General features: G+C 41.5%; 1 protein-coding gene across 1 annotated transcript; it reads left to right on the forward strand.

The window, feature by feature from the left end:
* The first annotated feature begins 2,251 nt into the window (after nt 1–2,251).
* LOC310709614 (chymosin-like) lies at nt 2,252–12,909 on the forward strand. Its single transcript, XM_083509493.1, has 9 exons — nt 2,252–2,337; nt 2,748–2,904; nt 4,431–4,548; nt 5,767–5,885; nt 7,346–7,530; nt 8,893–9,006; nt 10,192–10,315; nt 11,237–11,335; nt 12,538–12,909. The coding sequence occupies exons 1-9, from the start codon at nt 2,282–2,284 to the stop codon at nt 12,676–12,678; spliced, it is 1,113 nt and encodes a 370-aa protein (XP_083365619.1). The 5' UTR covers nt 2,252–2,281; the 3' UTR covers nt 12,679–12,909.
* Nucleotides 12,910–14,704: the final 1,795 nt, after the last annotated feature.

Genomic DNA, 14,704 nt, shown 5'->3' on the forward strand with positions numbered 1-14,704 from the left:
CACTTAAGAGGCCGGGGGCCAACGCTGTCCGGAGACACTTCCGGGTCACGTGGCCAGCATGACGAAGCTGCTCTGGCAAGCCAGCACCAGCGCAGCGCACAGAAACGCCGTTTACCTTCCTGCTATAAAGCGGTCCCTATTTATCTACTTGCACTTAGGGGTGCTTTTGAACTGCTAGGTGGGCAGAAGCTGGGACCGAAAGACGGGAGCTCACCCCGCCGCGGGGATTCGAACCGCCAACCATGCGATCGGCAAGCCCTAGGCGCTGAGGTTTTACCCACAGCGCCACCCACGTCCCTTATCACACAGACTAAGTGAAGTTAATTCTTTACTAGAAGAAACAAGGTCTGCTCAAGAGTACCAGGCCTAGTGAGCACAGCAGCTCTTCTCAGATCTTGCCCCTATGAGGCAGTTGTGGGGACTGCAGGTCTTCACCTTCCCACAGCTGCCTAAGTCTCCGCCTCTCCCAGGTCCCTCCCAAGGAATCTGAGACTCCACTGGTGCACCTATCTTTGCTCCTCTTTCTTCATACCTCTTCTAGTTCTGGGAGATCAGGAGGGAGGGCAGCTTGTCGCAGCAGGAGTGGGAGACATCCTGGCTTCGTCACAAGCCTGACTCATCCCTGCCTCTTGGCCTCCCTCCTCTCCTGTTTCTGCTTCCACATTTCTCTCTGCCGCAGACTCTCCCTGCTCAGTAAATTATTATACTTTGGAAGAAAAAATAAATAAAGTAAAAATGGAAAGATGGGAATTCTTAAAACTAGCTTTTTCCAGATGAATATGTGCAAGAATGCTCAGTATCTTATCCAGTATCTTATGTGCAAGAATGATCAGTATCTTATCAGTATCTTATGGTTTCAACATCTTCCTATAGCAGCTACTGAGGAAACAGTGAGAATGTGGCAATGTTTGAGAAATTAATTCCTATGGCCTAATAAAACAAATCAGTAATTAAATCTAGGCCTTGAGGTCATTAAATGAGTTCAAAAAATTCATACGGTATAAACCAAAGTAAGGCAGCGTAAAATTTATCAAATTATGAGGAACTTGGGAAACAACAATTAACTATCATTCATTTACATTTTTATGAGAAAATATGGCTTCACTGCAAATGGCCCTCCTATTTGGTAACAGTAATTATCAAAGGATCTAAATTTCAAATTATTATTTGGTATAAAGGGAATTGCTATTAATTGTCAAGAATGCAATCAGTTGCTATTGTTACAGGGGGGTTTTCCCCTCCAGGGCTGGCCCAAGACATTTTGGCACCTGAGGTGAGAAAAACATGGCACCCTACCCACTGCCAGGGAAGAAGGGGCGGAAGGGGCCTGGTCTGAATCCTGTTGGGTGGATGCACAACCTAGGAGACTCAAGATGGCAGCCTCCACCATTTCCTTCCTGGGGTAAGAGGAGACAAGTAGCTCCTCCAAGCAGATCTGGCTTCCACAGGTCACATGGCAATAGCAGCAACAGCAGGCAATGCATTCCTTGGAACTTTAGCAGTTGCAGGCACTTCACTTCAAATGTCAATGGTGGCAGTAGCTGACTAAGTTGTATTAAAAGCAATGTTGTCATACTGGATAAATTCTCAAAAAAGGACCTGGTATGAGGAAAAGCCACAGAATTCCACTGCAAGCAAGACAACTTCACAAAGACAACAAGCATGCAAACTTTGGGTTTGTTTGGTGCTCAGTTCACCTGTATGAATTGCTCCAACATTTAAAAAAAATTAAATTATTATTACATGATTTTAATAATTATAAAAATTATTATTAAAATAATTGTTTTGCTCAGTCATTATTTGTCTGGACTGGTTGAAGACCACTGGACTACATTGATTGTCAGTGAGTCTCCAGGGTGTCAAACAGGAGTTGGAAATAGAATGCATGGCAACATATTTAATGGAACTGTTTATATTTACAGTGGTATACACCAGGCACCCCCAATCTTTGGCCCTCCAGATGTTTTGGCCTACAACTCTCATGAACCCTAGCTAACAGGACCAGTGGTCAGGGATGATGGGAATTGTAGTTCAAAACATCTGGAGGGCCAAAGGTTGGGGATGCCTGGTATATGCTGAAATCTTATGCGTGATTTCCACATATTTGCAAAGAAATGTGACTTATCAGTTCTGGTTTCCTGGAATGGGCTGGACTTTCTGTGATGAAATATGACCACCTGTTCTTTAGAAAATGGTGGTTACTTCTCAAGCAGCTATAAAATAATGGAGTTTCTAGAGCAATTAGCAGAGAAACTTGTGCAGTCTCTGATGAACTAGAAGGATGAAGTGCCTTGCAATTCTCTTCACCTTTGTTGCTCTCTCTGAATGTCTTGTTAAGTAAGTGATCATTAAGTTGCTAATATTTACTTTATTGACAGCTGTGTTTTCTGATTAAATAATAATTCAACAACATCTGGAGATCTACAGGTACTCTAACCCCGAATTACACCTGTTCAAATCCTGTTGAAGTCAATGGAGAAGATGCATGAATGACTGTGTGCAAGATTGTAATCTATATTAGTCTTTATTGATACTGAGAAAGACTTTGGTCATGTTGAGTAGATGTGACCTTTAAGTTTCATTTCCGAAATGCCTTAATTTTGGAAATGCTTAGACCTGGTAGGTGAGAATGTTTGGATGTGGTGATGGCATTAAACCTATTAATTATGAAAGGCTGATTTCAAAATAAGCACATTTACAGGAGCAGAAAAGAATCCAAGCATAATCATTCATTTATTTTGTACCAGGATTCCATTGCAGAGAGAGAAGACGCGGAGAGGGATGCTCATGGAGAAAAACTTGCTAGAAAGTTTTCAGAAAACCCATCGGGACATTGATACAGAATATATGACAGCCTTTTCTAAACGTGGCCGATTTAAGAAACCACTTAAGAACCTCCGAGATGTGAGTCTGCTTTGCTTTTATCAATTTGCTGCGCCATTGAGCAAATTTTCACCAATGTTTTCCTGATGTTTGATTGAAATACCTCATATTTCTCCTGACACCCAGGGGGTGTCAACATAATCAGTTAAGCAAATCACACCCATCATTCATTCCCACTGAAAGCATGGAAAGGGGATTTAGCCATGGCTAGATCAAAGCCCCATTTATTTCTATGGGACGAGTTGCTGGATTGCACCCAGTTAAGCACTTTGGAACCCCATTGAAATCCCATTGGCCAGATGCAAAAGAGAACAGAGTTCTTGCATCTGTAATATCTGTAGTGGTGTAGAATACAGTGCTTCAACAAGAGTGGTTTGTTGTCTTGCAAGCTTCCACTTGCTCAGAGTCTCTTTGCTAAAGACCCTTAAAGGTTTGTCAGCCCTGCCAGCTAAATCAGGTGAGGGGAGCCAATGGGTGTGAGACCCTTGGTGAGTTGGGAACGTCCTCTGCATGAAAAGACAGGCTCTGGTGGATTGAGCGGATGAGACCAATAGTGGGTGGAACTGTCAAGAAAGCGGTTTCTGTACATGCTGTAGAACAGGGGTTGTCAACCTGGTCCCTACCATCCACTAGTGGGTGTCTCAGGATTCTAGGTGGGCAGTAGGGGGTTCTACGGCACAAGCTGAATCCTCCTTCCATTGAGCACTGACGAGCACTAAGGAAATTTTTACCGCCAAGAAAGATACATTAGTGGGTGGTAGGTATGAAAAGGTTGACTACCCCTGCTGTAGAGGGAAGTGAGGGGCAGATGGGACTTGTTAACTTGGGAATGTAGCCCATCTAGGAAAAGGAAAACTCAGATTCTAAACCTCTGCTGCCTCTGATTCTAAGTCTTTTCAAGAGATGAAAAGGCTAAGGATTAAGATGTTGAGCAAGGACACATGATAGAGGGTAAGGACTTGCTGAATTAAATATCTGAACTGGAATACAAAAAGGGAGGTGTGAGGAGGTCAGGAAACTAGTAAATGAAGTATAAGATATGAAAATATTGATTTCTTTCTTTTTTTCTTCTTTTTAGCTGTTTTCTATTTTGCATTTTTCACATGTTTTGTTTTTGTGTTTTTGTAGCTCTTTTTTCTTTTATTAGGGTTATTCTTTGTTCTTATTTTTTATGTTTAAACTTTGAAACTTTTTATTGTTTGTAAAACTTCAATAAACATTACTTTAAAAAAATAATAATAATAAGTGAGATAAACGGTATTTATTGCCCATGCACAGATATACATGGGAAGGGCATGTCAGCTCTACTGCTGCATCTTTCAAGTTTCAAGAATTTATACTGTTTATTTTTCATTTATTTGAACAAGGTCCTTTCCACATGACCCTATGAAAGACTGTGCTTTATTTCTGCCTCTCCCCCACCCCACCTCTTAGTTAAGTACTCAGATTTACAAGATTATCTTGCATAAGTATGAGAACTAAAATGTAAAGCCAAAAGAGAGAGGCAGGGTAGTGCTGCAATGCATATTTGTTTTATAAATCTACAGCTGACATACTATGGAACTATCTACGTTGGAACCCCACCACAGCCATTCAAGGTTCTGTTTGACACTGGATCATCCCCTCTCTGGGTGCCATCTATCTATTGCAAGGACAAAGCATGCAGTAAGTAACTGAGAATGTCCAAGTGTTTAAGCATGTTAGCCAGGTATACAAAAGGAAGGAAACGAAGTGGCATAAAGGAAAGAGTTCATTATATCATAACCAGTCTGGTTGAGGCCTTAATTCTAGTTGCCTAAAAGTAAGACTCATTGAATGCAATGGGACTTCTAAATAAATATACATAGTCTGCAATCCTATATGCTCACTTATCTGGGAGAAATTAAACTCAATTATAGAAGTTACTCCTGAGTAAACACGTACAAGAGTACACAATAAATCAAGTAGATTTGGTTTTGTAAAACCTAGTTTCCATCATTGTGCACAGTCATTTTTAATGACAGGTACAAAATGATAATGCTAAAACAATGTGGTTCTTTGAAATATATATGGTGGAAGGAGGAGGGGTGGGGTGGGGAGGCAGGGTAGTAGAGTGGGGGCACATCCCATTATGCTTTAAGTGGCAAAACAGGACACTGCTGGAGAGAGAAATCTCAGTTTTCAATGACAGATAGGTAGCCGTGTTGGTCTGCCATAGTCAAAATAAAAGAATTCCTTCCAGTAGCACCTTAAAGACCAACTATTTAGTTCTTGGTATGAGCTTTCGTGTGCATGCACACTTCTTCAGATACACTGAAACAGAAGTTGCCAGATCCTTCTATATAGTGAGAAGGTGGGGAGAGGTATTACTCAGAAGGGTGGTGGGAATGGGAGATTGGCAGAAAGCTGAGATGAGCCTGTTGACGACTCTTAACGACTGCAATATCTGCCAATCTCCCATTCCCACCACCCTTCTGAGTAATACCCCTCCCCACCTTCTCACTATATAGAAGGATCTGGCAACTTCTGTTTCAGTGTATCTGAAGAAGTGTGCATGCACACGAAAGCTCATACCAAGAACTAAATAGTTGGTCTTTAAGGTGCTACTGGAAGGAATATTTTCAGTTTTCAATGATCAGGGTTAGGTCAAATTTCCTTAGTAAAATAATAATACGTCCTAGCTCCTGTTATCTATAATAATTTAATAATTATAATAATAATTTATTATTCATACCCCGCCCATCTGGCTGAGTTTCCCCAGCCACTCTAAATGTTTCCCTAGTGTTTTCTAGTGTCGTTTTATTACAATTTTTCTCTTCAGAAAATTTATGCCTTCAATTTGTTTCTCTTCTGATTAAAAACTGTTTTTATATTAATTAAATTCTGTTTTCTTTTTACTTTTAGTAAGACACCACAGATTTGACCCACGTAAGTCTTCTACCTTCCACAGAACAGGAAAGCGAATCCCCATTAAGTATGGGAAAGGAAGTGTGGAAGTGATCTTAGGACGTGATACAGTCAAGGTAAACTAATACAGTAGTATTTTATAGATACAGGGCAAGTTGGGAATACAAACTTATAAATACTTAACTGTTCTGTGTATTTCCAAGGCCACTGCATCTCAATGTTTTTGAATCCTGGAAACTTTAAAACAGTAAAAACAGAATCAGCCCATTATATTACTTGGATATATTTATGTATATATTCATAGAATGGCTGCTCCTCAAGGAATTCAGAACACAATATGTGGTAATCAAGAAGTTGATTTTAAATTGTCATTGTTAGAATCAAAGTAGCACAAATTAAAACTGCAGTACTAAGGTTATGCAATCCTGAAGTAAATATCAATGAAATTGATGAGACCTACCTCTGAATAAACAGGCATAAAACTAGGACCCAATTTGCTCTTGCCCACTATTCATAGGAGCCAATTCCTATGGGGCATGGTCCCTTCATCCCCCGAATATTATCTGACGAGGGCCGCCGCCCAAAGTTAATGGGCTTTGCCATTCAAATGGTGTGCATGGACTGTGTCTTGTGATCAATTATGCAGGATGGGACTTACCTGCCACCCCCAATATTTTATTACCTACCACTATACATGTTTGAATATTATTGTCTGAAAGGTCAAATGAGGTTCCCTTTCATGTTAACATTGTTGTTGTTAGAATCGAAGTAGCACAAATTAAAGCTGCATTATTAAGGTTATGCAATCCTGAAGTAAATATTAATGAAACTGATGAGACCTACCTCTGAATAGTGGGACGCAGGTGGCACTGTGGGTTAAACCACAGAGCCTAGGTCTTGCCGATCAGAAGGTCGGCGGTTCGAATCCCCGCAACAGGGTGAGCTCCCGTTGCTCAGACCCTGCTCCTGCCAACCTAGCAGTTCAAAAGCACGTCAAAGTGCAAGTAGATAAATAGGTACCGCTCCGGCGGGAAGGTAAATGGCGTTTCCATGCGCTGCTCTGGTTAGCCAGAAGCGGCTTAGTCATGCTGGCCACATGACCCGGAAGCTGTACACCAGCTCCCTCAGCCAATAAAGTGAGATGAGCGCCGCAACCCCAGAGTCAGCCACAACTGGACCTAATGGTCAGGGGTCCCTTTACCGTTACCTCTGAATAAACAGGTTTAAAACTAATTTGCTCTTGCCAACTAGCCAATTCCTATGGGCCATGGTCCCTTCATCCCCCGAAGATTATCTGACGAGGGCCGCCGCCCAAAGTTAATGGGCTTTGCCATTCAAATGGTGTGCATGGACTGTGTCTCGTGATCAATTATGCAGGATGGGACTTACCTCCCGCCCCCAATATTTTATTACCTGCCACTATCCATGTTTGAATATTATTGTCTGAAAGGTCAAATGAGGTTTCCTTTCATGTTAACATGCACAGGATTGTAGCCTGAATGCAATGCTCATAAAAGCCTGCTCTGTACTTTACTGCATGATACAAAAGTAAGGGAATATTTTGTGTTTCTCCTAGATATCCAATCTTACTATTTCTGATATAGAATTTGGATTGAGTACCAATGAGTCAGAAGACCCCTTTTCCAAATCTATATATGATGGGATCCTCGGCTTAGGCCCTGGGCGGAGAAGTCCATTCATTGATAACCTGATGAAAAAAGGCTTGCTTGAGAAAGATGAATTTTCTGTTTATCTCAGCGGGTAAACACTATTTTGCTTTATTGCTAAGTTGATTTGTTGTGTGTACTTGGAGGATTCATAGAAGGAAAATGCACCTGAGATTATTTTACAAGTTGGCTATTGCTTTGCCTGCTGTACAATTCTGTCTGCCACTGTGCTTTGTTTGCACAGAGGTTGATGGGTAGAGGGGACTGGAACCCCCATCCTCAAATTGGTCAGAATGCTAAGCTTCTCCAGGGATGAATAAGCTATTGTAGTCAAGGCTACTTGATGATGAAGAAGAAAAGGTCCCTCCAGTTTTCTAGTACCCAGCAGTCGACCGCACCCCCCTTGCAGCTTGTTCCTTGAGAGCAGAGCAGAGCGGGAGCCAAGCTCAGGTGAGCTAAGTGTTAATGTGGGAAGAGAGGGAGGGAGACAGAGTTGAAGCAGAGAGTGAAGAGGCCAACCCCCCTGCTTTTAATTCTTGTACTATTCTGTAATGCATGGAAATACGGTACACCCACACCCACCCACCCCACCCACACCCCCCCCCATGTAGCTACCTTCACTTATGATTTTAATTTAATACTTCTGGAGTCTTTGCTCCAAATCAGAATCCTACCTCATGCAGAATAATTGGAGGACTGTAATGCAAAGGCAAAGACCTTTTCACCTGACTATTTTGGGAGCAGATCAATAACGATAAATCTCTCCATCACATTAGGTGGATAATATGCAACTCATCCTGTACATGTCAGCTCTACTGTTGAGTAAGTGTGCCCAGCACTGCACACTTAATGGTTTTGTGAAAGGAAGGTAGCAAGCCTTTCTAGGGCAGAAGGCAGGAAGGGAAGCAGTAGGTGGAAGTAGAGCCAGGCACAAATGAAGCCGGCTCTTTCTCCGCATTCTCCACCATAATGGCAGCAATGAGACTGACTAAAGCGAAGGAATCTGACAGACAGTGACACTCCCTGGATTGGGGGCAAGCAAGCAAGCAAGCAGGCAGGTGAAGGTAGGTTGGGGTTGGTGGAGTAGAATGGCCTCCACTGCCCCAAACTGGCTTGCTTAAAACCACAATGAAAACCAATTAGAAGAACAAAACGTATGAAGATTATGAAGGGGGAAGTCAGTGTGTGATATACAGAGCTGAACAGGAAGCATGGTGATATATAGAACAAGAAAGGAAAAGTACATGAACAGCATTCACCTTTCAAAATCTTAGAGCCTTCATTGTCCAGTGTTCACCAGTAGATACTGGTGCACTGCAAAAATTCCTTTCTCTCTCTCTCTCTGTCTAATTTGGACAGAGGTACAAGAACATGTTACATTCACTCTTTTAATATGCAGTTTAGCTTATTCTGAATGAATGACTTGACAACAGCACACTATATATCTATGTTTCAGAAAAACAGATGGGAGCATGGTCATTTTTGGTGGAATTGATCAATCCTATTTTACTGGTCGTATTAACTGGATTCCTGTCATATATAAATATCAATGGCGGATTGCCGTGGACAGGTAAGCAGGAATTATTCTTATTAGTAGTATTAGCAACATTATTGTAAATCTTAACATATTGACTGGCTACAATAAAACTGAAAAGTTTTTCTGAATAATTTTAATGGCTAGGTAAAGGTACAGGGACCCCTGACCATTAGGTCCCATCGTGACCGACTCTGGGGTTGTGGCGCTCATCTTGCTTTATTGGCTGAGGGAGCCGGCATACAGCTTCCAGATCAATCCTATTTTACTGGTCGTATTAACTGGATTCCTGTCATATATAAATATCAATGGCGGATTGCCGTGGACAGGTAAGCAGGAATTATTCTTATTAGTAGTATTAGCAACATTATTGTAAATCTTAACATATTGACTGGCTACAATAAAACTGAAAAGTTTTTCTGAATAATTTTAATGGCTAGGTAAAGGTACAGGGACCCCTGACCATTAGGTCCCATCGTGACCGACTCTGGGGTTGTGGCGCTCATCTTGCTTTATTGGCTGAGGGAGCCGGCATACAGCTTCCAGGTCATGTGGCCAGCATGACTAAGCTGCTTCTGGCGAACTAGAGCAGCACACGGAAATGCCGTTTACCTTCCCGCTTGAGCGGTACCTATTTATCTACTTGCACTTTGATGGGCTTTTGAACTGCTAGGTTGGCAGGAGCTGGGACCAAGCAACGGGAGCTCACCGTACAATAAAACTGAAAAGTTTTTCTGAATAATTTTAATGGCTACTAGTTAGCTAAACAGGAAGAGATGGAGGGCAATAAAATGTAAATACGAATGTGCGACTTACTCTGTGTTTTCTAGTTGTCCCTTGTTAGGATGACTTATATAGAACCGTTCTTGTAAATGGCATTAACAGAGTATATGATTGCAGGCCCTTGCCCTGAGCAGCTTACAATCTGTAGTTCATGTGTTTTGTTTTATGCCTTCTACAATTTCCAATGCAACTTCCTGAAAGTACTTATCACATCCCACTCTCCATTAAAAAACCAACAACCCATGTTTGGGGAAGGGCCCTACCTAAGTGGCAGATCAATTGCTTTGCAAACAGAAGGTCACAGGTTCCATAACTGATATCTTCAGGCCGTGCTATGAGAACTCCCTATCTGAAATCCTGGAGAGATGCTCCATACAGTGTGGCTTTAAAATGTTTCATGTCAGAAACTAAAGAATATATTGATTTCCAATTTGTCAGCATTCTAGTGAATTCTAAGAAGATTGCCTGCAGAAATGGCTGTCAAGCAGTTCTTGACACAGGGACGTCCTTATTGCCGGGTCCAAAATCTGAAATTAACCAAATCAATCAAGCCGTTGGCAAGGTAAGATTGACTTTTGCTGATTTTCTTCATACTGTAGTTGAAAGAGGCCTTGTGTCATCCATATCACTCTAGTGTCCACACTCCTTAGTCTGTTAGACGGAGCTCCAGTTTCAGAGGCGCACAACCAAAGGTGGTGAGGATTAGGCACTGGTACAAATCCACATCCAAGGCCTTGCGGGGCCTCCCGAAACGACTTTCAGGAGAAACCGGAAGTCATGTTGGAGGTTTTGCGAGACCTCAGACATGACCCCGGAGATTGCATTGGACATCATAATGTCAACACGTCATGTTACGTCGCAGGTTCCAGTGGGCACCCATAATCTGGGGCCCAAGTCGGTGCCCCTGCCTCCTGGACTACAGCTGCTGGTACCTCAGTGTTAGCCTTCATGGTTCTTCATGATACCTACTGCACATGCATGCAAATGTGAATGAGCATCCAAGCTACAACAATGGAAATGGCAGGAAAAGAAAATAAGCTGTGACATCCAGTAAAGGAAGGGGGAGAGAGAGAGCACTGCTGTTATTTCGTACTGTAGTCTGTCTGCAAAATACATTGGCTTTGTTTCTTCCAAACAATATCTCTCAACACAGATTGTACATCAGCCTGCCATCAGCACCCATTTGCATCATCTCCATTGCTTTAGACTGTGAAGTTTAGATGTGAAGTGTTGAGATGATTTATTTGTAATATTCAGCTAGATGGTGTGCTTCTGTGCTACAGTGTTCTACAGTGTGCTGTTCAAACCTGTGAGTTACACTAGATGGTTATTAAGTTCTCACTTAAAGCGGTACGTTTGCTTTCCTGAGATTGGCTCAGGGACAAATCCACAACATTTCTTGAGCAAACTTTAGGTTTGCTGGTTCAGTTCCTTCATGAACAGAATAATGTCCAAACTCAATTCTTTTCCTTATCTCTTTCAGCATTCCATCAACTGCAGAAACCTCCACAAAATGCCAAATGTTGTTTTTGTAATCAACGGAATTCAATATCCTTTGACTCCACATGCCTATACTCGTAAGGTATATGATAGAACTGGAATATTATCTACTTGCCATAATAATGCAGGTTCAAACAGTTTGGGTCAGATTAGAAATGCAAAATATTTACAAACACATGGGCTAAAGACAGGGGGGGAAGGAATACATTTGGGGGCAGAAAGATTATTAGATATCCTGAGACGGTCAGAAGAACTAGACCCAAACTTGCATGTCTTATAGAAAAAAAGGCCAATGCAAATTCCCCACCAACATAGTTTCATGACAGTTTAGTATAGTATCTCTGACTACAGATGATTCCCATCCCAGGAAGGTTGCCTCTGACATGTTATATAACATGGGTGCCTGATGACCCCGAGAAGGACTTAAACCTTCCATCACATAGAGCAACATATATACTGTATGGAGCTCTCAGGTGTGTTTGCTTGGCAGTTGCAGATATGGAAGAATTTTGAAACAAATAATATTCTTTCTCCCCTCATTTCCTCTTGTAGTGATGACACAATCTAGAGAATTTTGAAATCTCACTCTCGGCACCATCTTAATACACCACATGTATCCCCGAAGAAGGGCTTCTATTGGCAGAGGGACACAGTGATCCTATCCTTTATAGCTAGCAGGAGAGGTGGAGCGAGGTGGAGATGGGAAATAAGTCTCTTGTGATCTCCACTGACTCCATAGGGAGGGGCCATAGCTCAGTAGCAGAGGATTTGCTTTGTCAGCTTAAACATCCAACATTTCCAAGTAGGCTTGGCAAAGATTTCTTGTCTGGAACTGATTCTGTTATCATTAAGCCGGTATACTAAGCCGGTATAATTCCAGGGATAAGATGGCATTTCAATGCAATTATTTCTTCCAACAGAGCAGAGCAAAAAACATTTTGAATTGTGGAGACTGCCTATAATTTTAAAATAGTTTGCTGACTTGTACAATTTGGTTGTTCCTTATTAAGGTATTATGCTAATTATTATAGATTGAATACACAATTTACAATACTGTGTGCTATTACTATTGTCCTAGTGTTACATCTACAATATTTATCTCCTTTTGAGACTTTTCCCCCAGGAAAAATCCTTCCTTGTCCTTCTTTATGTTGGAATGTTACCTTATCCTAGGGTTTAAAACATGGCAACCCTTCCTTGTGCATTTTTACCTCAATTAATTTCTTGGTTGATATGGAAGTTGAATCACCCACATCTTAAGGATATCCTTTCCTTTCCTTCTAGGATGACGACCATTGCAAGAGTGGCTTTAGCTCTGGCAGCAAAGATTATGATCACTTGATACTAGGAGATATGTTCCTCAGAGAATACTACAGTGTATTTGACTGGAGGAACAACCAAGTTGGACTGGCAAAGGCAGTGTAAAAATATTCCTGCATTTAAACTATGCAAGTGCTGTAGTTTCTCATTTAATCAACTAATGCCAATGTCATTGTAACTTCAAAGCAATGTATTTGAGCTAATACTATCACTCAGTGTCCTATTAAAAATTATATTTGTCAGATGCCTTCAAAGAAGATGCAGATGGTAGCATTGTTGTGGCATATATGATCTGAAAATTATGTATTTCAAATTAATAAACTCTTCCATGGCTAAGCTTTTGGATGTGATTGAAGCTGAGGTGCCATTCTCATGGATAATCACATATTGTCCTAAACTGTGTGGCAGTGAAATGACTGTGCCCCCTCACCATCTAGTGGTTTCTCTGGGGCAGCATCTGTTTTCACTGCCTCCTTTCACAATTTCACATTCTGACCAGATGAGACATCTGATTCGAGGGCCAAACTTGGCAGCCTTTTCAACATGCTAGAACATGGGTGAGTCTTTTGGTCAAGGAGTTTTTAGGCTGCTTCACCATCCACTGACTGTATACTACAGATCAGGAAAGATACCATGAAAGCCCTTAGGATACCAGCATGGTTAAAGAGCAGAGTCAAATAAGCTACTAGAGGCGAAAGGCTTCCCTTAACAAATAAAGTCTTGTCCAAACTGAGAACAAAAATAACACAAACTTTGGTGGGGGGGGGGAGATTTAACTTTTGTAGGATCAACTCTGAAGAACTGATGAGTACTGATAAGAAATGAAGTTCTTAGCCTAATAAACAAAATAAAAATGGACATATAACCGAGTCTACATGGCATCCACCCAAGTTCTCAGTGAATGAAAATGTGCAATCACTGATCTTCTAACAAAAATATGTTACTTGTCCCTAAGATCAGCCGCCATACACAAGACCTGGAAAGTAGACAATGTATCACAAGTTTTTAGGAAGGGATCCAGGGGGGCTCCTAGAAATAGCAGGCTGCTTAGCATAACAAGTCTCCAGGGAAAACTGGTGGTAAGTATTATTAAGGATAAAATGTCCAACGTTGGGGTGTCAAGTTAAATAAAATATTGGGGGAGGCAGGTAAGCCTCACGCCACATAATCAATCATAAGATGCTGTACACGAACACCATTTGAATGGCAATGACCATCAACTTTAGGGTCCACAGGTCCACTAAATATTTTATCGGGGGGGGGGGGACCTCAGCCCCAAGGAGTTGGCTCTTATGAACCAAGCAAGGCTCCTCCAAGGGAAAGAGTTGCCTCACAAACCCTAGATAGAGATGATCTGGTCAAAAAAGCATACTTGGTCATTCAAAAACCTTCTGACAAAGTTCCTCATCAGTGACTCCTGATTAAGCTTGGCAGGCATAGGCTAAGAGGAGGGGTCCTCTTCTGCATCAGGAATTAGCTGGGAAGCAGGAAGGCAAGAGTAGGAATAAATGGACAGTTCTCCAAATAGAGATATGTAGAAAGTGACATTACAAAATGACATTACAAAAAACAAACTACATAAACAGAATAAAATACTTTATACAGTTAAAATAATTTTTAAAACCATGCATTCTGTCAGATAAGAGTTTGTTCTCCTGAAGAAATTTTTCTCCTTAAAATTGCTGCTCTAAAGGCAAAACAAGCCACTTTCTCAGAGGTGCAGAGTGACTTTTGTCCTTTCAGAATTTTTAGTTTTTCTTGCACTGCCAGTTGACTAAAATTTTTCAGAAGTCTTCTTAAACCCTTGTTGTGTTTGAGACAATTGAATAGCACACACTTGAAAGACATTTACCCATCAGGTTTGGACTTTAACACCTTGAAAGTAGAGCAGAATTCAGGATGTTGTTCAGAAGATCATCACAGGACATTCAGATTAGGTGCAAATCCATGGGAAAAAATTGGTTCAGATATACCCTAAACCACTGAGCCTCTTGGGCTTGCTGATCAGAAGGTTGACAGTTCAAATTCACATGACGGGGTGAGCTCTCGTTGCTCTGTTCCAGCTTCTGCCAACCTAGCAGTTCGAAATCATACCAGTACAAGCAGATAAATAGGTACTACTGAGGCGGAA

This window comes from Podarcis liolepis, assembly GCF_965112155.1.
Source record: "Podarcis liolepis genome assembly, chromosome: 6".
NCBI lineage: Eukaryota > Metazoa > Chordata > Lepidosauria > Squamata > Lacertidae > Podarcis > Podarcis liolepis.

Bases quoted from the DNA above. Each gene is read 5' to 3' on its own strand.
- LOC310709614 (XM_083509493.1), top strand. From the start codon at position 2,282: ATGAAGTGCCTTGCAATTCTCTTCACCTTTGTTGCTCTCTCTGAATGT. The intron at 2,905-4,430 runs GTGAGTCTGCTT...ATAAATCTACAG, and splicing joins CACTTAAGAACCTCCGAGAT to CTGACATACTATGGAACTAT. The intron at 11,336-12,537 runs GTATATGATAGA...CTTTCCTTCTAG, and splicing joins CACATGCCTATACTCGTAAG to GATGACGACCATTGCAAGAG.